General features: G+C 39.5%; 1 protein-coding gene across 3 annotated transcripts; it reads right to left on the reverse strand.

Moving 5' to 3' along the window:
- Positions 1–19: 19 nt before the first annotated feature.
- Positions 20–25,750, reverse strand: OGA (O-GlcNAcase). 3 transcript variants are annotated; one of them, XM_055424812.2, is made up of 16 exons: positions 25,114–25,749; positions 21,790–21,841; positions 21,280–21,377; positions 19,274–19,404; positions 16,225–16,396; positions 14,990–15,088; positions 13,622–13,906; positions 12,420–12,578; positions 11,358–11,971; positions 10,812–10,986; positions 7,359–7,444; positions 6,297–6,401; positions 5,397–5,482; positions 4,936–5,128; positions 2,608–2,767; positions 20–460 (listed from the first exon to the last, which is right to left on the reverse strand). In XM_055424812.2, exons 1-16 carry the CDS (start codon positions 25,310–25,312, stop codon positions 324–326), a joined length of 2,751 nt encoding a protein of 916 aa, XP_055280787.1. In that variant the 5' UTR covers positions 25,313–25,749; the 3' UTR covers positions 20–323. The 3 variants fall into 3 exon arrangements, with proteins under 3 accessions (XP_055280787.1, XP_088698407.1, XP_088698406.1); XM_088842281.1 differs by lacking the exon at positions 2,608–2,767 and having other exon boundaries at positions 25,114–25,750; XM_088842280.1 differs by lacking the exons at positions 7,359–7,444; positions 10,812–10,986 and having other exon boundaries at positions 25,114–25,750.
- Positions 25,751–27,680: the final 1,930 nt, after the last annotated feature.

Here is a 27,680-nt window from a genome sequence, read left to right on the forward strand (position 1 = left end):
ACCACACTGGATGCAGAAAACAGTGCTGACTACATTTATTGAAGACCCCCTCCCTATAAGCCCATGTAAGAGGTCCTGGCACCTAACACAAAACCCAACAAGGAGGCCCAAATCTCTTTCCTATAGGATTCGCAGCAGTATTATCTTCTTCCAACCAGTGAGTAAGTAGTCTCTAAGTATGATGAGTGAGTTTTACACAGTCCTGTTTCCAATCTGAATTGGCTGATTCATTGCCGCTCCAGAGGCTGAGCTGTACGAAGACCCCAACCGCCACCCACCAGGTGAAGTTAAGACTTTCCAACAGTTCATAGTGCCAACAAATGTCACAGGCTCCGACCAAGTATAACCACATCCTTTGGAAATCCTTCCATTTTTGCAATTTCAAAACAGCCCAACTTGCTGTAAAATTCCAAAATTCTTTTATCATCAGGTCTCACTTCACAGAAAGCCCCTCGGGACCCTAGGGAAAAAAAACAAAACATTTACAATATAAATGTTACTGAATTAGTAGAATTATCAACTTGTGATTAATCTTTATATATTTCAAATAGATCACAGTAGGAGAGTATCTATACCAGTCCCTAAATCTCACACAATTTTAAAAATTTATATAAAGTCAAGGGATATTAATATTCATCAATATTGCAATGATAACTATCTTAAAGTAATGGGTATGTTAACTGGCTTGAATATGGTGATTATTTCACATGTACACCTTAAATACAGACAATCTTTGTCAAATGTATGTCAAAAAAAATCTTTTTTGAACAGCAAGTAAAATTCTTCCCCAGAAAGAGTATCTTTCAGCAAAGAAGTTGTCCAAAACCCTCAAAAGTGTCTATAGACATACCACCCTGAACTTGCCCAATCCTGTCTTATCTTGGAAGCTAAGCTGGGTTGGGCCTGGCACCAGCCTTGGATGGAACAAACCTCAAGGCAAACAGCAGCTCTGCTGAACGTATAATTATAATATGTATACATGAATATTATACATACACACAAAGTACCTTTGAAGGACCCACAGAGCAGAGCCTATTCAAACCTGCCACAAGTCAACACAACCAGAATGTGTTTTTTACATTAAGACATATCTCACACTTGTATGATTCAGTTCCAAGCACAACACTTCTGAGAAATATAATTTCCTCAGACAGTTGTTTCAATTATCCCAACAAAGGGGACACCATTGAATCAAATGATACAAAGATGCAACAAAGTTCATTCTCATTCATCAACAATTCTCTAATGAGTGCTCAGCTTCTGTATATTCATTTTTGTCTTGCCCAAACGCTAAGAAATTTTAGTTTTAAAAGGTTGTTGGACTCGATGGACATGAATTTGACAAAGCCCCAAGAGTTGGTAATGGACAGGGAAGCCTGGCGTGCTACAGTCCATGGGGTTGCAAAGAGCTGGACTAAGTGACTGGACTGAACTGAATGTACGGCAAAGTATTTTTGAAGATTTAAGTAACAAACTCAAAGAAGAGAAAGTATCAGCGATTCTGCATTGCTAAATGAAGTCTTCTCAAGGTTCATTTGGTCTTCAACTATCAGTTATAAATCTCCTGGCAAAATAAATTCATGTGTCCACTTCTCATTTAATTGGGGCTTAATACAAGCATTCATAGTATAAAAGAGCAGCATTTTTCAATGGTTAATACACATGCAGTTCTTGCAGCACTAATTCAGAAGCAAAACTGTAAGTGGTGGTGAAGGGAATGTAAATTTACTTCTTTTTTTATCCTAAAAGTCCTGTCCCACCTAGCCCAGTTCAGTTCAATTCCGTTCAGTTGCTCAGTCGTGTCTGACTCTCCGCGACCCCATGAATCACAGCACGCCAGGCCTCCCTGTCCATCACCAACTCCCGGAGTTCACTCAAACTCATGTCCACAGTCGGTGATGCCATCCAGCCATCTCATTTTTCGTCGTCCCCTTCTCCTCCCGCCCCCAACCTTTCCCAGCATCAGAGTCTCTTCCAGTGAGTCAACTCGTCACATGAGGTGGCCAAAGTATTGGCGTTTCAGCTTTAGCATCAGTCCTTCCAATGAACACCCAGGATTGATCTCCTTTAGAATGGATTGGTTGGATCTCCTTGCAGTCCAAGGGACTCTCAAGAGTCTTCTCCAACACCACAGTTCAAAAGCATCAATTCTTCAGCGGTCAGCTTTCTTCACAGTCCAACTCTCACATCCATACATGACCATGGGAAAAACCATAGCCTTGACTAGACGGACCTTTGTTGGCAAAGTTATGTCTCTGCTTTTTAATATGCTATCTAGGTTGGTCATAACTTTCCTTCCAAGGAGTAAGCATCTTTTAATTTCATGGCTGCAATCAGCATCTGCAGTGATTTTGGAGCCCAAAAAATAAAGTCTGACACTGTTTCCACTGTTTTTCCATCTATTTTCCATGAAGTGATGGGACCAGATGCCATGATCTTCGTTTTCTGAATGTTGAGCTTCAAGCCAACCTTTTCACTCTCCTTTTTCAAGAGGCTTTTGAGTTCCTCTTCACTTTCTGCCATAAGGGTAGTGTCATCTGCACATCTGAGGTTATTGTTATTTCTCCCAGCAGCCCAAATACCAGCAACTCCACAATATTTACTCACCATTGGCTTTCAGTGAAGAGAGAAGGCAAGCCATCATGCTTTTGGCTACACTTGGATCAGTTACTTTTTTGTGAATATCCATCTTTATCAGAGAAGGGAAATTGGCAAGGAAAGTTTCTGGCAGTACTTCCTGCTCTTCATGGAAACTCAACATTATTTTCTGTAAAAATTAGAATGAATCTCTTGACTTTCAGTAGCTACTCATTATGAATCTACATATCCCAACTACAGAACTTAGAAACAGGAAAAGGAAAGCAATATTCAATAACAACTCTTCTGGTAATGGGAAAATTACCACATGCAAAATCAGTTAGCTTATAATTCTGGGTGACATGTTTTCATTTTTTGCTGCTGCTGCTGCTGCATCACTTCAGTCGTGTCCGACTCTTGTGTGACCCCATAGACAGAAGCCCGCCAGGGTCCCCCATCCCTGGGATTCTCCAGGCAAGAACACTGGAGTGGGTTGCCATTTCCTTCTCCAATGTGTGAAAGTGGAAAGTGAAAAGTGAAAGTGAAGTCGCTCCGTTGTGTCCGACCCTTAGCGACCCCACGGACTGCAGCCTACCAGGCTCCTCCATCCATGGCATTTTCTAGGCAAGAGTACTGGAGTGGCTTGCCATTGCCTTCTCCGTTTCATTTTTTGTCTAAATGTAGTACACTGGATTGGATCCTGAACAGATTAAGGACATTAATGGAAAAACTGTAAGTAAGGTGAAGAGTTTACAATAATGCACCAAAGTTGGTTTGTTAGACAAGGACAAATGTAGAAAGTGGTGAAGGGTATACCTAAACTCTATTATCTTTGTAACTTCTGTACATCTAAAATTATTCAAAATAAAAACTAATTAAAAAAACAATGTTTTTAAAGTTTGTACTGCTTGCACAAAAATGTGAATGTACTTAACATGATTGAACTACCCTAGAATATGGTTAAAATAGTAAATTTTATGTATACTGTATAATTTTTACAAAAAAAGTTTGTAATAGACACACTGCTTATTCTTCGTATGTTCCTAGGCTGAGAACCGTTGGATATGGAAAAGCAACACATCAACAGCTCAATCACCAGACTGCTGCAGTCATGTTGATGTAATTCTAAGTAAGGGAGCCTACTCCAAACCAGCCTCTGCTGCTACTGCTGCTGCTAAGTCACTTCAGTCATGTCCGACTCTGTGCGATCCCATAGACGGCAGTCCACCAGGCTCCCCCGTCCCTGGGATTCTCCAGGCAAGAACACTGGAGTGGGTTGCCATTTCCTTCTCTAAAGCATAAAAGTGAAAAGTGAAAGACAAGTCGCTCAGTCGTGTCCGACCCTTAGCGACCCCATGGACTGCAGCCTACCAGGCTCCTCCATCCATGGGATTTTCCAAGCAAGAGTACTGGAGTGGGGTGCCATTGCCTTCTCCGAAACCAGCCTCTAGCTAGAGGCAAAAGGTAAAAAACAGTAATAGAATTTGAGTACACTGGTGTGGGGAAGAAGGGCAGAGAATTTCAGAAAAGGGGGAGAAGCAATACAGAAGAAAGAAGACAATGTCACAAATATAAGTCCAAGTATATTCTCTGAAAGTATTTATTGAGTATAAGTAAACATTATCCTCCAAAAGAAACTTTTTATTGTTCATTCCTATTACCATGTGAGAGCCTCCTTGATAGCTCAGTTGTAAAGAATCTGCCTGCAATGCAGGAGACCCCACTTCAATTCCTGGGTCAGGAAGATCTGCTGGAGAAGGGATAGACTACTCATGCTAGTATTCTTGGGCTTCCCTGGTGGCTCAGCTGGTAAAGAATCTGCCTGCAATGCAGGAGACCTGGGTTTGATTCCTGGGTTGAGAAGATCCCCTAGAGCAGGGAATGGCTACCGACTCCAATATTCTGGCCTAGAGAATTCCATGGACTGTATAGTCCATGGGGTCGCAAAGAGTCAACTGAGCAACTTTTCACTCATATTACCATGTGAAATGCATTACTCAGAGAGCAAGTTAGCTTCATCAGCACACAAATGAGATTTTTAATTACTAACCTTACCCTGAGTACCCAAAGAAGAAACCATGACATACAAGTTTGGTGCTTCAAAACAGAAAGGGAAAAAAGAAGGTTCTTTCAAAGTCAACACTGTGCTTTCACTTGAGAAAGTAATACAACAGCTCCAAATCAAAAGATGTTGGGAACAGTGGAAAATGCCATGCTAGTAAGAATAAGCCCTAAGAATTCTTCTCTGTAAGAAATTTAGAAAGCACTGGGATTTTAAGATATATCTGCTTGCTTTTTTATTTTAATAAGTACTTTCTTAAAAAATTACCACTGTTTAATTCTAAATCTGTGTATTACCTCAGCCTCAGAGAGTTCTTTATCACCATTTGGTTTGGTATACTTCTCCTGCATGAAGGGTATCCAGGAAATTTTACATTTTTTAATGAAGGGGGTCACATCTACAGTGCCCAGGGCATAACCACATATGCCATCTTCATCTTCTAGGACAAAACAGTAATCCAGGCTAAGGGAAAGCAGCCCACCTACTAACCTGCTCAGAAGAAAAGAAACCAGAATGAGTTAAGTTAATAAAACTTCAGAAATCAGTGATATAATAAAGCCCAATACATTCAATTGACAATGTGTGGAAATTACATTTGACATAAATAAAAATTGGAAATTTATACACATTAATAACTCAGACTTTATTACAACTAAAGTAGGACTTCTAAAAAACTCTAGTCTTCATCTCCCCACAACCAGATAATCCTGCCTTTGAAATGTCTACTCCCAAATCCAACAAACACTTCATCACATACTTGTCTCCAATAAGGTCAGGCTGACTTTGAAAAGGTAAACCAACTCCATCGTCATACATTTCTCTGCAAATCTTGTACACGGAAGCCTGAAAATACAATCTAATTAAGCAACACATCAAGAAAAATGGCAACAAAATCTGACAATATGACTCGTAAGTCATAAAGGACTTCTAGAAGAGGGAATAACAAAATTTTTGACTTGTCATAAACATCACCTCTGCTTTGTTAAATATTTATTTATTGAGTCATATTTGTAAAATCAGGAAAAAACAGCACGGTTATAGTAAACAGTGAGAACTGCTTTGCAGGGGATAGTTGTGGCACTAAGTAGTGGATTCAAAATTCAGCAAACTGTGAGGCTGAGTCTCTCTTAGCTTTCTATACATCCAAAATATTTAAAACGTGATTTTCTGCAGCTGATTATCAACAGCCTGGAAGCACTTTACAAACTGCAGAAAATATATTGGAGAACATCAGGCTAGAACAACATATCACACAGATACTGTTCAGGATTCCAACTCTGAATACATTTCATCTGATAAAAACTAAGCACAGGACTTCCCTGGTGGTCCAGTGGCTAACACTTCACCTTCCCAATGCAGGGGGCCTGGGTTCGATTCCTGGCCAGGGAACTAGATCCCACATGCCACAACTAAAGATACCACAAACTAAGACCCAGAGTAGGCAAACAAATAAATAATTAAAAAACTAAGCACAAGATGTTGAGTCTAAACTCCTCAGGCTCTTCCTTAAACTGCCCGTGTTAAATGTTTCAGTTAACCTTCTCCATCTAAAGTTTGTATTTTAAGACATAAAAATGATTTTTTTAATCAGGGAGTTCAAACGAAAGTATGAAGTGTTCACCATAACCACACTCCAAGTTGGCAAGTAGACAATTACCTCATCTTTAGGAAAATATGGTCTGATAGTATAAACTTTGGAGGTAGGAGTCAGTGGGGGTGGTTGAAAAAAGAGGTCATTTGCCCCATCAATTGGCAGCAAACGCTGTAGGAAGAAAAAAAAAGGGAGACAGATTAGTGCTGGGAAGACATTTACTTCTTTTAATGAGTGTGCACTGCAGATTACCAACTTAACATTAACTGGCTACTGCAGGCAGACCTAAAGAAGAGGGGTGCACTATGCTTTACTAATATAAACACCTCTTTGCTGAGGGAGGGGAATGCTTCTGAATCGAAATTACCCAAACTGAGTTACAAAGCTTTAGTGGCATTACTACTGGGGATTTAAATTTACAGTAAAAAAAAAAAAATCTATTCCAATTATGACAAATCTATTTTTTAAAACCAATCTTATATAGACCATCTCTCTACTAAAAGATGGCAGAACAGAATGTCAGGAGGAGAGGTTTGGTCTGAAGAGGGTTATCTGTCCAGGAGACGCTTTATCCCCAAAGCAATGCGCTTCAGTTTGCTGCGCGCAGCAGAGCACCTGTTGGGGGGAGAAAAGTAGAGCACCTGAAAAGTCCATGAACAAAATTCCAACGCCAGAAAGTCGCATTCTGTTTAAATTTTCATTCCCGCACTGTTCTTTCAAGTACAACATTTACTTCTAAAATAATTGGGAAAATACCCCAAAGCCCTTTCACCATTCACTTGCATAATTATTTATTTTGCTCATGGAGTTTTCCCTGGCAGACAAGCATGCGCGCATTGTGCATTGCGGGCGCAGATTAAAATGCTGTGCGACCTGCAAAGAAACAATGTGAAGTGTATACCTAGAGCCGCTGCGCTTCGCAGGCGCGGGGGGGAATTGGCAGCATCTCCTTCAGAAATTACTGCGAAAGAGGAGGAAAATTTGATTTAAAATCCAGCTATGTAACTAAATTGAATTTGGGACTAGAAAGCCTTCGGCAGACCAATCCTTCCAGCCATCTGATGCGCAACATAAGGTTTCTCATAAAACAAAGAAAACGTCAATTCAGTTGTGAATTCATATTGATACCTGGAACTCTCCTGCTAGACCACCTCTAAAGGCCCAGGGTTCTTGGTCTCCAATTAAGAACTGTGCTGAAGAATGACTACGACACCCTGTTGAGATCAGATCCAAGCGGAGAACGTTACGAGAAAGGGGATTTCCTGGGGTCTCAAACGTCCAACAAACTAACAAACACTGTGGAAACAGCTCTCTAACAATAATAATCCAGGGTTTCAGGACAAGGCTGTGATAATAATTATTTTTTTTAACTTGTAATGGAATTTCAATACTGACGTTCCTTCCTCTGATTAATGAATAATCACTGTTCTGGTGAAAGAGTTCTACCCTTTATTAAATTATTGGAAGGAAAATGTCAAGTTCGTCTAGGTCACATTTATAATATTCCCTAGGTACAGCTATAAAAATCAAGGTAGCTGCTTCCTCTCTACCAAAAGTACAGTAACTTTAAAGTGAAATAAAGTGAAATTGATGACACATTTTATTATCACAGCCCAAGGAATTAAACTTGTCTGAAGTCACATTTTCAATTTTGAGGAAGGGTACAGGGAAGGGAAAAATGGGAGAAAAGGGGTTAATCTTGTCAGAAAACTAAGGTCAGCAGAATAAAAGAAATTACTCAGTGAGCTGACAGTGAAACACAGTGAGTACTTTTTTTGACAAGGATAATCCAAATTCAGACTTGGCTCAATTGGTAACAATACCAGTCTGACATTCTGAGAACTAAAGAGAGCCAACTGATGCTCCTAATTTGTCCAGAACTAAAACATACTTTTCTTAAAAGTATGACAGTATCTGGCTCCTCTGAGCAACCATTATAATCTTTGTGGTGCACTTAGCTCATACATGGAGTGGCAGGCTTTGAGGTCCAAAAATCTGCATTTAAGGTCACCACTTAACCAACTCCACAGGCAACTAAGGAAGCTAATAATGAGAGAATTAAAAGCAAATTATAATTGCCTTCCATAGGCAATTAAGGAAGCTAGTAATAAGAGAAAATTAAAAGATACTTTGGAGGCCAAATCACAATCACCTGCCTAGTCTTCTGACAAGATAAAGCAGCGCAATATAGTTCTTTTCCAACTGAAGACAGCATTCTACCTCCTGTTCAAGTTAACAGTCTCATCAGTATAATACATAGTGTGCTAGTCAGACAGTCCCAAAGCAAACCAATTTTTTTGCTGACAATTCAGACCCATTAAGAGATTATATCCAGGGTTGTCATTTCTCAGGGGTAGGGGTACTTATATATATATATATATATATAAAATGTAGTATTTGTTAAATAAATGTGAAATAGGGTAAAAATTTTGGTTATGTAGAGAACCTGCCCCATTCCATAGCTCAGTGTAAATTTACACTGCAGGAAAAAAACTGTACCTCTCAAACTTTAAGGAACGGCCAATTTCCCCTACCCCCCACTTTGAGACTACAACATAACTAGCACTTCCAACTATTACAATAAAAAGTTGCATGTACGAAGAGCTGTATAAATGAAAACATGGTTAATGCCTCAGTCGCTGCGCAAACGTGACTTCAGTTCATGCCTACTGCCCTTAAATCTACCTGAGCTACCTCACAGAACCTTTTAATTTAAACTAATTAATCATGACGCGCTGTGAACATCTGCCGCTGTCCATCCAATAGTAGTAGAACTTGTGCTGAGGATTCTCCCATCTGTACACAATGGGGAAGAAGATAATAGAAGTCGTTAGTAATCAAAAGTACTGCATAGCCACATTCTTTAAAGGACTGAATGCCAGCTGGACTGGAGACTGGAGGAAAACAAAGGGTTCTAATCAGTAACTCCCTGAAATTACTATAGAACCATGAAAATATTTTGTCGTGAGCTGTTGTGGAAGCTATGTGGATGTCAAGATGATTACTTAAAACTTCTAAGATACTCTGACCTTGAGACTGTACGACAGCTATATACAATTGGGGAAAGCTGCCCCCGAAATTGTACAGTACGGAGGTAAAAGCCTGAGAGGAAAAAGCAGCAATACTGTATATAATCAAAAGTTTTTAATAATTTGTGAACTGAAAGCTAAGTAGCCAATGTTTTAAGCAACACTTTCTCAAACCCAATAATCTAGATTATAGGTTGGAAATTTAAGACTTCAATTCCTATAAAGGTTAATATATCCCCTGGAAGGCAAATGCCAGCATCCAACAAACAAAAGAGAGATTTTTCCTAAGCCTAAAAGCAGACAAATATCACACAGAAGAGGCATCCTGGAGCCTTTCAACAGGAAGAGGTCACAATTCTCTCTTCTACCTGTTATGCGATATATACAGGAACCCAAAGTTCTCTATATTCTTTTTCTCCCATTTTATTTTTTATCTTTGCCCATGCCCTGCGGGAAGCGCCCTAACCAGGGATTGAACCCATACCTCTTGCAATGGAAGTGTGCAGTGCTAACCACTGGACAGCCAGGGACTGCCCTCTATTTTCAAATTAACAATCACACTCTATTTTAAGCTGCTAATTAGTTGTATCAAAGGAAAAAATTTTTTATATATTTGAGAATCTGAAAGTATATACACAGAAAGTGAGAAACCTCTTTGCTACCACTTCTGAGTAACTGTAAGCTCACAGTGTTTCATATTTCTATTTCACAACCAAGACTATGTAACCCATCATAGTGTTTGTGACTACTATGAAAATTGACATGTCAGTAAGCCTTGCTGCCTGCTGTGTACTATGCATGAGTCCATTACATATTCCTTATACCTGGATTGAAAACCTGGAAATAAAATGAGATTCCCTGGAGAAACTTGGCCATGCTGGTGCCTTTTACCAAGCTTGAGAACTTTAAAAAAAAAAAAAAAAATTTTTTTTTTCACTGTTGGAGAGCTTCCATTTAATGATGCAGCATTTTCAGGGGTTTGCAAATTTTTATCCCCTGCTAAACCAATTACTTGGTAGAGGGATAAAGAAAAAGTCCTATGAAATAATACCAGGTAGCACCAGAATAGCCTACCACTAAAGCTCGCATGCGCACAGGGCTGGGAGGATGGCTTCCTCTTTCCAGGCCCCTTAGGTCATTTCAGCAATTGTTCTGTTAAACACAGCGTTAATGTTATCAAGACACAGCAAGCAGCAGAGAGCTCACATTGTCACGATTCATAGAGTCTCATCTCCAAATAAGATAAAAGTGGTATACATGGTTCCATCCAGGAAGCATTCAGTCAGAGCAAGTTAAAGTCAGTACTTTCTAACACATTTTCAAGATACTTATGCTGAATTAGCCCAAGGGAGAAAAATCAATATGCTCGATATGTTTACTGAGGCTTGCACCTCAAGTCTGTAACAATAGCTACACCTTTGAAAACTAGGCAAGGAATTTAAACACAGTTGGAAATTCACCAATTTCCTAAATGTTTTTCTCCCTATGGGATAATTTTTTTTTCTTTTAAGGGACAATATATCTGAGAAGAGATTATTCCTGGTGCACCTACCTAACCACTGTACAAAAGACTTCACCATAGACATTATACTCTTGATATCCCAAACATAGGAGTACATGTCATAAAGGATTGTCCTGTTGGCACAATTGGAGAGCCGAGTGAACATTCCCATCACTAGTCCGCACATCTCTTCAAACTTGGCTGCTCGTGACCGCCATTCTTCAATCTATTGAGGATCAATAACAACACTCAAAAAATTGGAAGCTTAAAAACAAACTACGCGGTTTATGTTATCAAGTACCTGCAAATTTATCCTCAACATTAAAGAATCACAGGGCTTAAACTTTTAAAGATAAGTGATAAAAGTCTGTGTCTCCCCAAACTGACAAATATTCCTAAAATACTAATCAACTTTGACCTTCCTTCATTCCTAACTACCATAAGGTCAAACTATGGAAGCACATGATTCAGCAGAGTCTGTACCTACTTTACAGAACACATTCTAAGATGTGGCCAATTCTCATTTAAGACCGCCTCCCTATAATCAGCATGGGGATCCATCCAGGCCAGAGAAGCAAGTATATTAAGTATACTTACTTTTTCAGAGTCTTTCCCTTTGCAATTGACACTGACAACACTGCTATTTGCTCGAAGCCACTGGAACTCCCGTAACATCTGCGCTCCTTTGGGTCCATGCTCATAAGGAAGGTAGAATAGGTCAGCAAGTAACTGCAAATCCTCCAGAGTCACTGGTTCTGCAGTGTACAAAGGCTTTTCATTTGGACCAGGCACAAACTGCTCCTTGTTTGTCTGTTCATCAGTCTGCATAGGGGCAATATCACTGATGCAATCTTCCTGCATAGACATCTCTGGGGATTTTGATTCAGCTATGCTTTCTTTATCAGTGTCCATTGGTTTCAATTCCTCTGCCATTTTAGCTTCAACAATTTCAGTTAGTATTTGATTGTCATTCTTGTGGTCTGTTTCTTCCTGTTTCTCCACTACCATGTCCATGGGTTCCTCATCTGGCTGTTTCTTTTCTTCTTCCTTCGTCAGGGCTGTAGGCTCACCACTCAAGGCTGCTCCCTGGCTCATAATGGGCTCCTGGTAAACAGTTGTAACTACAGTTGTGGCATTTAAAGAGGGTGCTGCAACTAGAGGAGCCCCATCAACTACACTTGCTTTAGCTCCACTGTGTGCGACCTGCCTACCTATAAAAACAAATTGCCAGAAAGATAATCAGAATGAGAGAACAAATAAGATCCAGAGAAATGTTTTCTACTTATCATATCTCTAACTATAAGCCTCAATTTGAGATTCCAAATAATCTGAGCCCTAAGAAAAAGTGCCACTTCTCTAAACCACCAGGGAGGTGAGGAAGGGAAGAGAAGGGAAAACACAGATCATAAATATGGCAACACCTCTTATTTTCTTCTCTTTTGAAGATCCGTATTTTTGAACATTAAAAAAAATTTAAAAAACAAATTAGCATTCCAAGAGGATAAAACCTATTTAAGGCCAAAAGTAAAATTTAAAAAACCTCATTCTCTAGATTCCTAAATTTCATTTTGCTTGGTGGGCCTGTAATAAAACATCACAAATGTTCTTATGTCTCAAACAATGTAATCCAACCCTCTTACAAAGAAAGGCCAAACTCACTGCTGTATTGATGAGGTACGCCAAACTCCTGCAACCATTCCGTTAAAGCTAACTTCAGAGCCATCTGTGGACTATAGAGTACATCAGTTTCAATATCTTCATCACTGCCTTCATTTTCTAACTTTATCTGGATTGATACAGTACTGTCTTCACTATCAGCTGCAAAACAGAGAAAGAGCACAAAAACAGTTTTGATTACAAAACACTAATTCTTACAGTAAAACTGGAGAGGAGAAGAACCAGAGTAAGAACAAACCTTAAGCATAATAATGCAAAAACAACCAAGACCCTTCACTGAATCACTTCATCTAAATGCACTGCCAAATGTAAAATCCCAAATGAAATAATAAACACTAATTTCAGAATCACTGGACAAATCATTGATAAATGTCCACTGATAGTGTTTTCATCTCTAGCCCACCAATCTTTCAATGCCCAACAGGCTTTACTTATTTTCACCCAGTGTTAAGTATCTCCTTCTCCATGAAGTCACTGAGAGGTAATCAATCACTCCCCACTCTGTGTTCCCCCTAGGACTCTAGATAATTATTCTTAGTACTCTAGAAACCATTCTATAGTACAGTTCCTTGCTGCTTTATCAACCCGACTAATTCTTCCAAAGTAGGGACTATTTTATTCTTTGAATCCTTAGTGTCTGATAAATAGGTGTCTAAATGTTAATGAATAAACAACTAGTCAGCATTCTCTTATCTGGAATGCAATTAAGAATTTTTCATAAATAAAAATCAGTAAGCCAATGTCTAAAATAAGAATATATTTCATAAATGTGTAAGCTAAACTGAAATTACATAGTAAGCAACTCAGAAAAGAACATCTAGCCATCTAAAATACACCATTTAAATATAATCACCTGAAAACATAAATTCAATCAGAATTACTCAAAGGCTAACAGGAACATTAAGACTACTTTGTCTAGTTACTCAAGTTTCAAAGGCCAAGTCACATTTTAAAAACAAAGAACTGAGGCCAAAAAATTATTAAGTAACTTGCCCAAAGACACTCCAGGGAGCCCTTTTTCTATCATTTATATCTCATTCACAGGACTAAACAATACCTTTAAAAAAATTCTTGATGACAAAAGAACATATATTTACCAATGGTTCTAGTTAACCCCAATCTCTTCCCAAGGTCAAGAATTAAGTCATTTAAAAAAAAAAAAAAGAATTAAGTCATTTACTTACTCATCACTACGTCTTTCCTTACTCCATTCATGTTTGATTTGTACCAGGTGGCAAGGGTGTGGATAGCAACATAGTTGGCTTCAAATTCACAATTTGGATTAGTCAAGACTCCTTTTAATCGTGGGATGAGTTCTGTGGATCTTCCTTTGTATGGACCCAGAAACAGTCTCTTCTGATCATAATCATTAGCATGAATATTATCCCAGATTACTGGAGCTCTCTTAATTATCTTCGAAACCTCTTCAATGGACTCTACGGGAATTTCTTTAGAAACAACTTTAGGACCTAGAAATAAAGGCCATCATTTATTAAAAGGCTCTCATACATCTTTTTATTTTGTTATATTTTTAAACAATTTTTCTTTTTAAAACAACACAGCAACATGTACTTCTACTCAGCTCTATTCCCCTCGCTCAGTATTTCCTCAGATTCCTAGAATTAGTGTTTCAGTTCAGTTCAGTTCAGTTCAGTCGTGTCTGACTCTCCGCGACCCCATGAATCACAGCACGCCAGGCCTCCCTGTCCATCACCAACTCCCGGAGTACACTCAAACTCATGTCCACAGAGTCGGTGATGCCATCCAGCCATCTCATTCTCTGTCGTCCCCCTCTCCTCCCACCCCCAACCTTTCCCAGCATCAGAGTCTTTTCCAGTGAGTCAACTCTTCGCATGAGGTGGCCAAAGTATTGCAGTTTCAGCCTCAGCATCAGTCCCTCCAAGGCACAAATATTAAAGGTATGGGCAAGTTTCCTCAAAATGATACATTAGTAAGAAACAAATTTTCCATGTAAACAATTTTTTTCCAATATAATATATCCTCAATTAGACAAACTCTCATAAACCTAAATCCTGGGAGGGTTTCTTCCCTTAATTCTTAGAATGAAAGCTAACATAGCTCATCGATTACTGGTTGTCAATCTAGCAGTAAGGCTTTCATTTCATAAAATACAACATTCTTGACTTTTCTGGTGGTACAGTAGATAAGAATCCACCTGCCAATGCAGGAGACATCCCTGGTCTGGAAAGATTCTACATGCTGCAGAGCAGCTAAGCCTGTGTGCCCGAGAGCCTGGGTTCTGCAACAAGAGAAGCCACTGCAAGGAGAAGACTGTGTACCGCAGCTGCAACTAGAGAAAGCCTGTGGGCAACAACAAAGATGCAGTGCAAGCACAAAGAAAATAAAATTTAATAAACTGATAGAGATTCTGCAAAATCCTCAAAAGCTATTCTTAATACTAAGTGAAGAATGTATACTGTGTAAAAGAAAGAATCTCATTAAGGCTCAGCTTTTTAAAAGTAAACAAACAACCAATTTCTCTAGATCCTAGTTAATTACAAGTTTTACTGTATAAATCTTTTAAGACTTACCTGTCCAAAGCACCTCAATTCCGGGTAGAAGCTTTTCACCCACAGTCCTTAAATAAGGAGACTGAGACACATTTGGATAACAGAAAGTGCCACAATATTCTGAATGTAGGGGGAAAAATTAATCAGTAAAATAGGAATGAAATAGTCATGAGTATTTCAAATAGGGATAAAAATGTCTATCAATTTTAAACTATTTTCATCCAAATGATAAAAGGCCTCTATCTCATGTCCCAAAAGAAGTCAACAAACTAGCTCATTAATGTATTAAAAAAAAAAAAAAATCAATTCATAAAACCTGATATTCCTCCTCCAAAAATAGGACAGATCAATCCTTATGATCCTATGGTCACTAGAAATTTAAGTTTACTAAAGATAAATAATTGGAATTTTTAGCATTTTCTACAAACTCTGAATTGCCTACATTTCTCAGTTTCAATCAGAGGCTAAACAGACTGGATTGATGTAATAAAAATAAAGCAAAATTATGCCCCTGGCTTAGAACTCAATTATAACTGATTATAATTTGCAATGAATTAAGTAACTACCAAGTATGATCTTATTAAACATTACTTGAATATTCATGTAGCATCAGAAGAGAGAAGGTTCACAGTTTCACAATACTCTTTAACAAGACAGACAAACACACGGTTAAATCAATACAGTCTAAAATTTCTTAGAACTTATTTAAACTCTTCCTGAACAAGAAGTCAAGGCTGGGGAAGTTTTCTTATAGGCTTAATTTTGAGAGAGAAAAAATATTTTCAGTGGAAGGAACCAGGGAGAAAGAAGTAAGAGGGGGAAAAAAAGGAAAAGGGGGAATAATTATTAAGCTTTCTATTCTGACTACTGGAAGTAAGAGCCCAGATGGGAGTGGGAGGAATGAAAAGGGATACAGATAGCCAAGGGCAGAAAAAAGGAACAAGTAGGAGGGAAATGAGAAGCGACTTAGTTAAATGTAATGTAAATTTGCTTTTTTCTAGTTTTCACTTTGATAATACTATTCCCTTCCTCTAATCCAGAAAAGGTAACGTTACATGAAATCGTTCACCTACTCAGTTGTCATTTATTAATCCCTAAAATTTCTCCAACTTAAGATCTGGAGAAACATCTTCTAGAAAAAGAATTCCTACCTTTACATACCAAAGGAACAGGGAACAACAATAAAACTCATACATGGTCTTTTGAAAGTTATGTATTTCAAGACTAGTTAAATAGAAAGCTATTATATACAATACCTGTGGGACAGAAAAGGAAAGTTTCTGGCTCTCCTAGGTACTGATAAATTTCATTTGTGATGGAGACCTGGGCATGAGCAAAAGAACTGAACACCTCTTTGTCAGCTGCACACATATTATGGTCAATATCATCAAAAAGCAAGGCAAATGACCTGCATCCAAACTGAGAAACCTAGGAAAGGAAAAAAAAAAAAATCAAGATGCTTTACCAGCTCATCATAAAGAGTAAAAAATACAGGCTTTAAAATATTCAAGTATATATTTAATAGTGTGAAGTGAAAGTCACTCAGTCGTGTCCGACTCTTTGTGACCCCATGGACTATACAGTCCATGAAATTCTCCAGGCCAGAATACTGGAGTGCGTAGCCTTTCCTTTCTCCAGGGGATCTTCCCAACCCAGGGATTGAACCCAGGTCTCCCACACTGCAGGCAGATTCTTTACCAGCTGATCCACAAGGGAAGCTTAACAGTTATATTTAAAATTCAAATATTTTCCTTAGTAGAATGTTCAATGCCAAACCACTCCCGTTCTATTTTCTGTGTTAAAAAGCTACACAGTTTCAGTACCCATATTTTCATTTGGGTTTGAATGCACTAAGCAAATTGTCTTAAAGCTTCCATAACGTGGCTTATCAACTTCTACATCTTTCAATACAGAAGATACATACCAGAGGAAAAAAAATGAACGATAAACTCTAAAACATGAAAAATCCAAGTCATTTGCTCTAGTCAAGATACACTGATGCTAACTAACTTCTTTGCACACAAACCTAAGTCATCAATCAGAGACCAAAATAGCAGAATATGATCAAGTGGGGAAATAACCTCTTAAGAGCTTATTCACAGAAATTTAACTACTTGTTTTTATTTTTTTCTGGCCGCAGAACACAGATTGTGGGATCTTAGTTTCCCAACCAGGGACTAAACCCAGTCCTGGCAGTGAAAGCACCAAGTCCTAACCCTTGAACAGCCAATCCCAAACTTTTAGGTTGGTACAAACGTTAACTGCAATTTCAGACTGTTGATTTTAAATCATTATAATTAGGTTCAAACACATCTTTTATTACTTAAAATAGAGTCAACACATTTTTGCCAATGAGAGTTAAGTTTATCTCTGTAATGTAAAAATCTATGCTTCGGGATTTAACAAACTTGGAAAACATTTCCTGCATCCTGCTGGTTTTGGAAGCGGTTTCCCTGCAAAAAGTTGTTGAAATGCTCAAAAAAGTGGTAGTCGATTGGCTAGAGGTCAGGTGAATACGGAGGATGAGACAAAACTCTGTAGCCCAATTCATTCAACTTTTGAAGCACTGGTTGTGCAAGTGAGGTAAGGCATTGTCATGGAGAAGACTGGGACTTGACCAATGCCGTCTGCAGGTGTTGCAGCTTCCAGTGCATCTCATCGTGAGCACACTTCTGTGATGTAACAGTTTTGCTGGAATTCAGAAAGCCGTAGTGGATCAGACTGGCAGCAGACCACCAAAGTGACCAGGATCTTTTCTGGTACAAGCGTGGCTTTAAGAAATGCTTTGGAGCTTCTGCTCGGTCCAACCACTGAGCTGGGCATCACTGGTTGTAGTATGAAATCCACTTTTTGTTGCATGACACCATCCAACTGAGAAATAGTTCGTTGTTGCATAGAATAAGACAACACTTCAAAACGATTTTTTTGGTTTTTGGTCAGCTCATGAGGCACCCTTTTATCGATCCTTTTCACCTTTCCAATTTGCTTCAAATGCTGAACAATCATAGAATGGCTGCCGATGAGTTCTTAAACTTGTCTAGTTGTAAGAGGAGCAGCTTCACTAATGGCTCTCAGTTGGTCGTTGTCGTCAACTGATGGCCAGCCACTGTGCTCATATTCAAGGCTCTCATCTCCCTTGCAAAACTTCCTGAACCACCACTGCACCGTGCGTTCATTAGCACTTCCTGGGCCAAATGCATTGTTGATGTTGTGTCTCCACGGTCTTATGACCCATTTTTTAACTTGAGTAAGAAAACTGACTGAATTTGCTTTTTAGTCTAACATCATTTTCATAGTTTCAAATACATGAAAAATATACAGCAAGTAGTAAGTCATTAGCAAAAAACAAAGTGAGAAATGCACATTAAAATGATGTATAATATATCCACATTTAAGAATGTATTCCAACATCAAATGGCAAATGTCAACATTGCAAAACCACAATTACTTCTGCAACAACCTAATAACTTTAAATTCTTTACCAATACCACCAATAATATATATACCACCAATAATATATAGATTTTTTTTTCTTTTTAAAAGGTGCACCACAAGGCAAGTGGGATCTTAGTTCCGTGACCAGGGATGGAACCCACACCCCTGGCAATGGAAGCATGAAGCCTTAGCCACTGGACTGCTAGGAAGTCCACTATAAACTTTTGTTTTAACAAACATATTTCACTTACTTTACCAAAACAGACGTGCAGCTTTTATGTTAAGTATAATGTAGATTCCAATCAGGTTCAACAACAGCTTACATGTTTACCTAGTTTTTCATCTCATTTTGGGAAACTAGCCCGTCATTTCCAGACTAAATTATGTGTCTTAACCATATAACCGAGTGAATCCTATTTCTATAACCTCACTCAGAAGTTCAGTCAAGCAAGCACCCAACAGCATACAGTTTCTGGAAGTGTGACTCTGGAAGACTCAGAATCAGCTGGAATGTGAGGTAAGCCTCCACCTCAAGTCTTCATTAAGAATCTATGGGAATGGAGCTTATGAGCATGCTTTTAAGCATTACTTCTAAGCATTCTTTTAAGCATCACTTCTAAGCATTCTTTTAAGGCAGTTCTTATGCAAAGTGAAGTTTGTAAAGCAATGGTACCTCCAGTAAAGCTCTTTTCACTCCCTTTAAAAATATTCTTATCAAAAGTAAAAAATTTGCACAGAAAGTAAAAACCTATACAGGAACAAAGAAGTTCTATGAATCAGGTTTTCTTTTTATATCATAAAAGCAACTCAGAAACTTTTCAGTTTCATGTACTGACTCAGGGAAAAATAATGAAAAAGCAAGGAAATTACCTGGTCCAGTTTGCGTTTCAATGTAGACACTTCCTTGGGGTTAGAAAAAGTAATATCCAATCCAGGTGAGATAGCATAGATGAACTCTATCTCATATTCCCGTGCAGCAGAGATGAGAGTCATAAGTTGCTCTAAAGAACAGAGTCCATGACTTTAGAAAGCAGCACAGAAAACTAAAAGAGCCTTCACCTTTAAACTGAAAGTTATTTTTCTCCAATTTTCAATAAGAAAAAAAGTCCCTTCAATTTTCCAAAATTGTCATGTCCAATGTCAGGCCGTACATAATGGCACAAACTTGATACAATTTAATATCACCCTGAACTCAATAAAAGCATTCTCTTCCTTCCATTGCCATTTCTCAAAATTACTCAATTAAGGCATTAATACTCTTACTGAATGCAAACCAATTTTATTTCTCAAATGTTTGAGAGTTATGTTTTTGCTGTCTCTGTACAACTGGAATTCCTAAATAAATAACTCTACATATAACTACTTTATAATTTAGAAGAAAAGGAAAATGTGTTCTTAAGAACCAGGGTTAAGTGATGGCCTTAACAATCTTGACATCTCTGTAACTACAACAGGAAAATCTATCACAGCTTTAACTTTCTAAAATGTGACAGACAATTTTCCCAAGTGAACTGAAATACTATTCCATACCACAGGATATATCTTTAAATAACTTTCAGTAGTATCTTAAGATAGTCATTTAACTATATTTTGATCACATTAAATTTCATTACCAGCATCACAAGAAAATAATCAAGCTGAAGAAACACTTAAGTTATATAGAGTAGTAAACAACAAACTAGATGGAGTTTTAATTGCTTTTTTCATAATTTAAGAAAACTTTCTGCTTTCACTGTCTTGGCTGGGCTCTGTAACCAAGTATCAAGTAAATTACTTGTTAGTTTATTTGTAACTAACTTACTTGTAACAAGTAAATTACTTGCTGCTGCTGCTAAGTCCCTTCAGTCGTGTCTGTGCGATCCCATAGGTGGCAGCCCACCAGGCTCCACCGCCCCTGGGATTCTCCAGGCAAGAACACTGGAGTGGGTTGCCATTTTCTTCTCCAATGCATGAAAGTAAAAAGTGAAAGTGAAGTCGCTCAGTCGTGTCAGACTCTTAGCGACCCCATGGACTGCAGCCTACCAGGCTCCTCTGTTCATGGGATGTTCCAGGCAAGAGTACTGGAGTGGGTTGCCAGTTGTTATCCTTTAATTCCAGGTATGAAAATGTTCCCCCATTCACTCAAGTACACAAAGAAAAGCACTTCACCATTTGTCATACTTATATTTATGAATTTAATGTAGCTAACTCGACATAAGAATACATGCAGAAAACCAACCAATATTGTAAAATAATTAGCCTCCAATTAAAAAAAAAATAGAATACATGCAGAAAGGACAGTTTGAGATGGCTTTCACTTCAGTATAGGCCTGAACCAGGGTAAGGTCCTTCTTGACTTTAAATAAAGACAGACCAGTACTAGTAATGAAGTGGTTAAGACCAAGCCATACCTGGTTGAACCTGAAAAAAAACAGTAATACTAACCCTGTCTTTATTTTAGATTTTGCTATTTTGTTCATGGATTTTTTTGCATTAGTTCTGGTTTAAAAAATAGATAATACTTTTTATCTTTATTACTGATTTTTTGGAGTACTTTAAAACTTGCACCCAAGGCAGGCACCTCACTTGCCTTGCCGGAGGCCTAGCCTTGCTTCATCACCTCTTTGTCCAATGGCCTACTGTTCACTGGCAGAAGTTAAAAAGTACAATTACGACCACAAAACAGGTGGAGTCAGACTGGCAAACCCATGAATCACACCATGGCTACACATTGTTAGTGCTATTCTTTCAATCTGCACTAACACACAGAGTTACTATATAAAAGAAAACTACCTACAAAGTGAAAGTGGAATACTTAATTCTTGTAGAACTACATTTAAAATATACCTGTTTTCTTCACACACTCTACATTTACAGATTAAAAAGAAAAAGATTACCAGCTTCCTCCACTGAATACATCTCTCGCCAAAACATCCTATGTTTGTAGTCATCTTTTGGAGCATACAAATATGTATTTAATTCCCATTTCTGGAGCCTTAAGAGGAAAAAAAATTACATGTATATAAACAGGCAACATGCATAACCAGTACACCTCAATTATTTCCCTTTTCTTGGAGCAGCTCCATCTCTTAGAAAGCTAATATTCTGGGGCGATAGCTTTTAACCTTTTTCAAGTCCAGTGGAGTTGTAAAAAAAATTAAATAAGGAATGTTGACATATCCAACAGTCTTAAATAAAAACACAACAGCTCTGAGTGAAGCAAGTGAAGCCCAAAACCTATGCAGCTTTCCCAGGGAAGTCTGAGAACCACTGGCCTAGGTGAAGAGGAAGACCAAGGTGAGAGTAACTTCTGCAACTGAGAAACCAACGTGCTCAGCCTATTCAGTGTTAGTATTTCCTCAAACAAAAGGAACATTAGTTCTCTCCTTTACATAATAAAAAATTACCTTCTAAAGAGTTCTTTTCTCTGTTCCATTACCCATGGTCTTCCATAAAATCCTAGATTCAAAGTAAGAATGAAATTGTAAGAATGTGATAAGCTGTGTACTGAGAAAAGCAGATTACAATACAAATGACGTCAGTTTGTAAACAATACAAAAATCTGAAGGATGTTTAGTAAAACATTAACATGTTTTGGGGTAATATTATAAAGTGTCTTTAATTCCCTTTTTGCTTAGGCAAATATTCTGGGTTTTCTACCATGAACACTAGTTACTTATGTGATACAGTTATCTAAAAAGAGCTTAACGTCATCTCTTTTCACTGTCAAAAAAGACCAAATATATTTAAACCTAACTTTTTAAAAAGATAATCTCAATCTTACAGTGAGGAGAGGGGAAGCCTAGTGACCCCAAGCTGCTATTAACAACAAGTACTATCTAGGAGGGGAGTTAAACTACTTTTAGAGGTAGAAAACGTAGGAAAAAAATCAGGAACAGAATTAGTAAAAAATCTGACTGACCCAATTTTATGATTTTGTTTGTTTTCCAAAATTATATTGTAAAAGAGACCCCAAAAGGGCCTTAAACTACACTCACAGCAAATTCAACATCGGAACTGGCCCAAACAGGAAACTCAAGCAATCTCAATTCCAGAGCAAATGTCTGAATAACTGAAAATTCAAGAATGTGACTCACTCCAGTATCCCATGTGGGGGCACAGTACTAGTAATGGAAGAAACAAACCTGCAGATGGATGATGTTAGTGATATAAGCACCAAACTGGTATTACAGCTTGCCTAACCTTTATTTTCCACCAGTCTCAATCTAATCATCTGCCAGAGATAAGGACAACCTCTCAAGAGTATTATGAAGATGGCTCAAATTCTGTTTTGACCACAAAATGCTCCTAACACACGCAATTTAACAAACTCAAAACCAAAATTTCTTAACTGTAATAACCTCCACTCTAAACGGAATGGTTACTCTGCACAAAGACAATGAGACAGACAAAAAATAAAAATTAAAAATGCATTAGGTACTAATGCATGAAACTGTAGCACATGGAATCTGGACAATTCCATGGTTACTCTCTAACAAGTGATTTAAAATGTTAAGTGAATTTTACAAGGCTTTATAGCTTCCCTTCAACAGTTTGCATTATCATTACCTCTTAAAGGAGTAGGCATTAAACTTTCCTTTAGAGCTGTCTCAACATTTAAAAAACTTTTTTTCAAGGGTCTAACGTTTTAATCTTCAGAAACCCTAACTTTGCTCTTTGAGAGTAAGGTTCATTGGTTTTAGTTAACTGGCACCACAAAGAGGAAGCAGAGCTGTTACACGAGTTAAAATCAACAAAGATTCATCCACAGAACTTGCAACATTATTCACGTCATTAAAGTGAACCTTAAAAAATGGGAACTTTGGTGACTGTCATTGCAGTTCATCCCTGCTTCAAAAAAAAAAAAAAAAACAACTCGTAAAAAAAACAACCCCAAAACTACCACTCAGGGTAGACCTTTTTGGCAAAACTTTTGTTTCACTTTTATATATGTATACTTATGTGTGTGTTGATTTCTGATGTAAAATGTACTTTTAAAATCAACAAATTTTGTGGGCCACTGTAGTTAAATACTTGCAAATAAAAGCACAAATTAACCTCATAAATATGTAAACAAATAAAATCAACAAAGGTTTGTTAGGGAAAGAAAAAACAAACACCAAAAAAAAAAAAAAAATCAGGTGCTTAGTCACCAAGGAAGTATTTTAGGGAATGGGAAGGAAAAAAGACAACAGATAAGACAATTCTAAGTAGACTAGTTCCCTTTTAATACTATACTGAAAAACAAATCAACTGATCTAGCTTTTTCTATAATTATTGAAGGTGTAATCCACAAGCAAGTTTCCTTAGACTCACTGTAGTCTAGCTCTAAAATTTCTAATCGTCCAGCACTTCTCTCCCACCCTCCATCCCAAGATCTTAGGTCACAAAACACATATTCTTTTCCTAGTATCTCCCTGCAGATTCTAGTCCTATAAATACACTGATAGATAAGTCAAGCAAAGCTATGTTTTCATAAGCATCGACTCCAGACAAACACATAGGTAGTTTTTCCATTCCGTTTTCCCCAAAATTGTGCAACAGTTAACTTAACTGAACTGTTTCATTTCTAACCCTAGCTGCCAACTAGTCTTGTTTTCCCCTACAATTAAACTTTATCTAAAATACCATAATCACCACTCATCTTTCAAATGAATACTCCATATGTTCGGAAGTTCTCAACCAAGAGGACAATCCTCCTTTCCTTTTCCATGCCTTTCTGGTTTTTTATAAAGACCAGTATTTAACTGTTATTCCTATGCACACCATTACATGTATAATGAAGTATACAAGCTAGGAAACCCTGGGTCAGCCAAAATACTTTAGAAAGTTCGAATACATGCTGTACTTCAGGTAAGAGCAATAATGAAATTGATCTATACTTTCAGAGAACGCGTAACTGTGGAACATTTGTCCATTACATTCATAAACTGATTTTCTCCAACCACTAAAGAAAGTCCATCATTCCTAAATGGTAATGGGAAAGGAGGTGGTGAAAATGAATTTTTAGACCTCTTCTGCAATAACTAAACTAAAAATTTCATATCTCAGATACTACTAAAATCAAAGCTTCATCCCTCAGAGGCAAGGCAGAGTAGTTAGCAAAGGATAATTTTCCAAGCTGCAAAAGAAAACTGGATTCAAAAGGTGAGAGGTTGGGGACTGAAAAAACAAAAAACAAACAAAAAAACCCACCTCTAAGCAAAAAGGAATTTGTAAAACTATATAGGCCCACAGTGCTTCTCTTCACTCCAGGAATACAACTAGCACATATGATGGGTAGTCTTTTTTCCAAAGGGTAGGGGCAGCAGCACTATACATGCGTTTCCGTATGTGAACCCAAACCACCCTAGGAAAAAAGATCCCAAGGTACAAAGATGTAAAACTCAGAGCCCAAGACCAGAATCCCTACACTGCCTCCACTGGAGCACGCCTGGCTCCAAGCCCAAGGCGGGTGGGGTCAGGCATGTTAATAGTCAGAAGGGAATTCGACGCCGTTCCAGAACGCGAGAGAAGACTTGCCCACCCTCTCGCCTCTTCCCTCGTTCCAGCAGGGTCAAATTTCAGACCCACAGGAATAATCCCCTTTTAGAGCTTCCCCCGCTTCCCCCCTGCCCGCCACCGCCGCCGCCCAGGCTCCGCCGCCATCCGCCTAACCAGGAAAGAACAGATTACTACTGGGGTGGGGCGGGGGGAGGACGGTCCTGCCCAGCCCGCGACACAGCTCTCACCTTCCACCACTCCACATAGGAACCTCCGAGCCCCTCTTGCCGCCCCGGCGACCGCTGCTCCTCCGGCCCCGGTTGGGTTGTCTTCTCCAGGGGCTGGAGCAGCCTGTGGCTCCAAAGATGCCCCCGCGGAGGCAGCAGGGTTGGAGCTGAGCTCGCTCTCCCGCTCCTCCAGCGCTGCCTGGGTCTCCTTCTGCACCATCCTCCTGCCCCCGGCCGCCGCCACCTCTGCAGGTCCTCCTCGGCCTCCGTCCGTTGGGCCGCCGGCCCGGAGCCCTAGAGAGGGCCTCGGCTCCTAGCGCGCGCCCTTCCCGCTCCTTCCCTTCCCCCTCTGCCCTTCCCCCTCCCGCTCCGCAGGGACCCGAATGCCCGGATGAGAAGGGCGGCGGCACCGGCGCGAGCCCTTTGTCAGCCGCTGCCTCAGCCTAAACTGGGGAAGGCCAGAAGCCTAAGCGGAGAGCGAGTCCGCGACGTATCGTTTCCTGGAGGCAGATCGCCAAGGCTCTTTTTCTCCTTCTGTTAGCTTCTGTTGACCTTCCGATAATCCTAGATCTCCCGCTGCCTCCTCCCGAAGCCCCTGGGTCTCTGCCGCTGCCTCTACCGCCCGCTTCCTGTTTATCCGCACTGCGCCTGCGCCGGAGACCGGCTCAGACCGGTCCCTTCAGCCCGGCTCCCCCTCCTTCTTTTGAGCCAGTCTATTGAGCTTCATTCGGTAGGGGGGAGCAGAACAGAAAAGAAGCGAAAAGCGGAAGGTAACGGAGGCAGTGGAATGTACCATTTATGCTCGTCACCCTCCAGAACGAGCCAGACTCCCAAGAACAGACCATTAACCAACCCGGGGAAGGGGAGAATGGGAGGAGGCTGGAGCGGGTTGGGGCAATAGGGATGTGGATAGGGCCGGCAGGCGGGAGTGGGTGAAAAAAAGAGGTGTTTACTCTCTTAATGCGCAGGCGCGGAAACCAAGCCTCTGGTTCTTAAAGAGCTGGGAAGAAACTGACCTATTTTCTATTGAGATTCTTCTGACAGGTTGGTTCATTACAGCAGCCTGACCCAGGCTCGGTTCCGTGAAGACAACACTCCAAGAAGCTCAGCTCACTCCTCTGCCCTGAAACATTTCCCCCTACCTCCAGCTTGGCGCTAGCCCCCTTTAAAAACTAAGTCATTCCTTCTTTCAGCAGATACCTATTGAGCTTGCCTCCTGCTTGCCTCTTGTGCCACTATGAGCTCACAGCAAGGAGGTTCAGACTAACTAATACACACACAATCCCCACACGGTGTACCCAAGTGTTGTGGGAGCTCAGAGGAGGGACTGACTTCATCTTCCTTTGGGTAGAGGCTGCGGCCATGGCTTCACTTTTGAGCTGGGTCATAAAGGATAAATAGGAGTTAGCCAAATTGACTTGGGGAGAAAGAAGAGAACACTCTAGGCAAGTGGAAGGGAGTACAAATGTAGGAAGGGGTGAAAAGGCCTGGCCTGTTTGGGAATGGGGAGTGTGAAGTGTGTATAAAGGAGAAGTGAGACTCTTTGAATCTCAGCACAAACATGATTTCCTTGTGGGAAGCCTTCCCTGAGCCCTAGATGGACTTGGGTCTCTTTGCTATTTGTTTTCAGGGCTCCCTTTGGTCCTGTCATAATGCACTTGGTGGTTGAGAAATCTGTGGTTACATAGGTGGCTTAAATGTGAAATAAACATCTTCTCATTCTGATTATTAACAGTTAACACTGTCCATCTTATACTTCAGTCTCATATTAGACTCCTTCTGCGGTAGACCAACTTGTAGCTCCACAGACTCTTATAGTCCCTCTTTTTAGTCCTGGAGTGTTAAGATGGGGATTAGGAGCAAGTATTTTCTTAGGGGACTTTCTATGATGACAGTGGGGGGCCATAGCAGCTTCACTGGATATTGTGGTCCTTTGGGGATTTTGGAGCTGGTATTCCAGGTGACCCCAGCCCCCAGTCTCGTGACACTTTCCTCTTTACTTCACACTTTACACTGTGGCAACTGGTAGCAAGTCATCAGCCACAATTTCATCTACTCTCCACAGTCAACACTTTGGAGTCCGTGACCCAGGCAAGATCCACCTTCCATATCTGTACTTCTCAAGCTTAAAGGGCAATTCTTGCCACATCCTTTCTCTCCATAACACACCTCTACCCCCCAGCACCTACAGTAGGAATCATAGCCTATCAGGCCTGTGATAAACAGTTGAGGAATGAACAAGATAGGGTCCTGCTCTCACAGCGCTTACATTCTGGTTGGAGAAAGAGATTCAGTACACACACAGGAACTCAGTTTGTGATAAGTGCTATGAAGGGAGGAAATCTAGTGATATGATGAAAAGTAACCACAGTAAGGAAGGTCTACTTCAGATGTAAGAAAATATAGTTAAGCAATGATAGTGATTTAGACTAAGGAACAGCAGTGGAGAGAGATGGTGAACCTTTGATGGTGGAATTGGTGATTTTTTTTTTTTTTTTTTTGGCTGTGTTGCATGGTTTGTGGAGATCTTAGTCCCCTAGAGATCCAGGGATTGAACCTGGCCCTAGGCAGTGAAAGCACCAGAGTCC

The sequence above is a fragment of the Moschus berezovskii genome, chromosome 12, assembly GCF_049115385.1.
Source record: "Moschus berezovskii isolate FMDL1 chromosome 12, NW_MosBer_1.0, whole genome shotgun sequence".
Lineage (NCBI taxonomy): Eukaryota > Metazoa > Chordata > Mammalia > Artiodactyla > Moschidae > Moschus > Moschus berezovskii.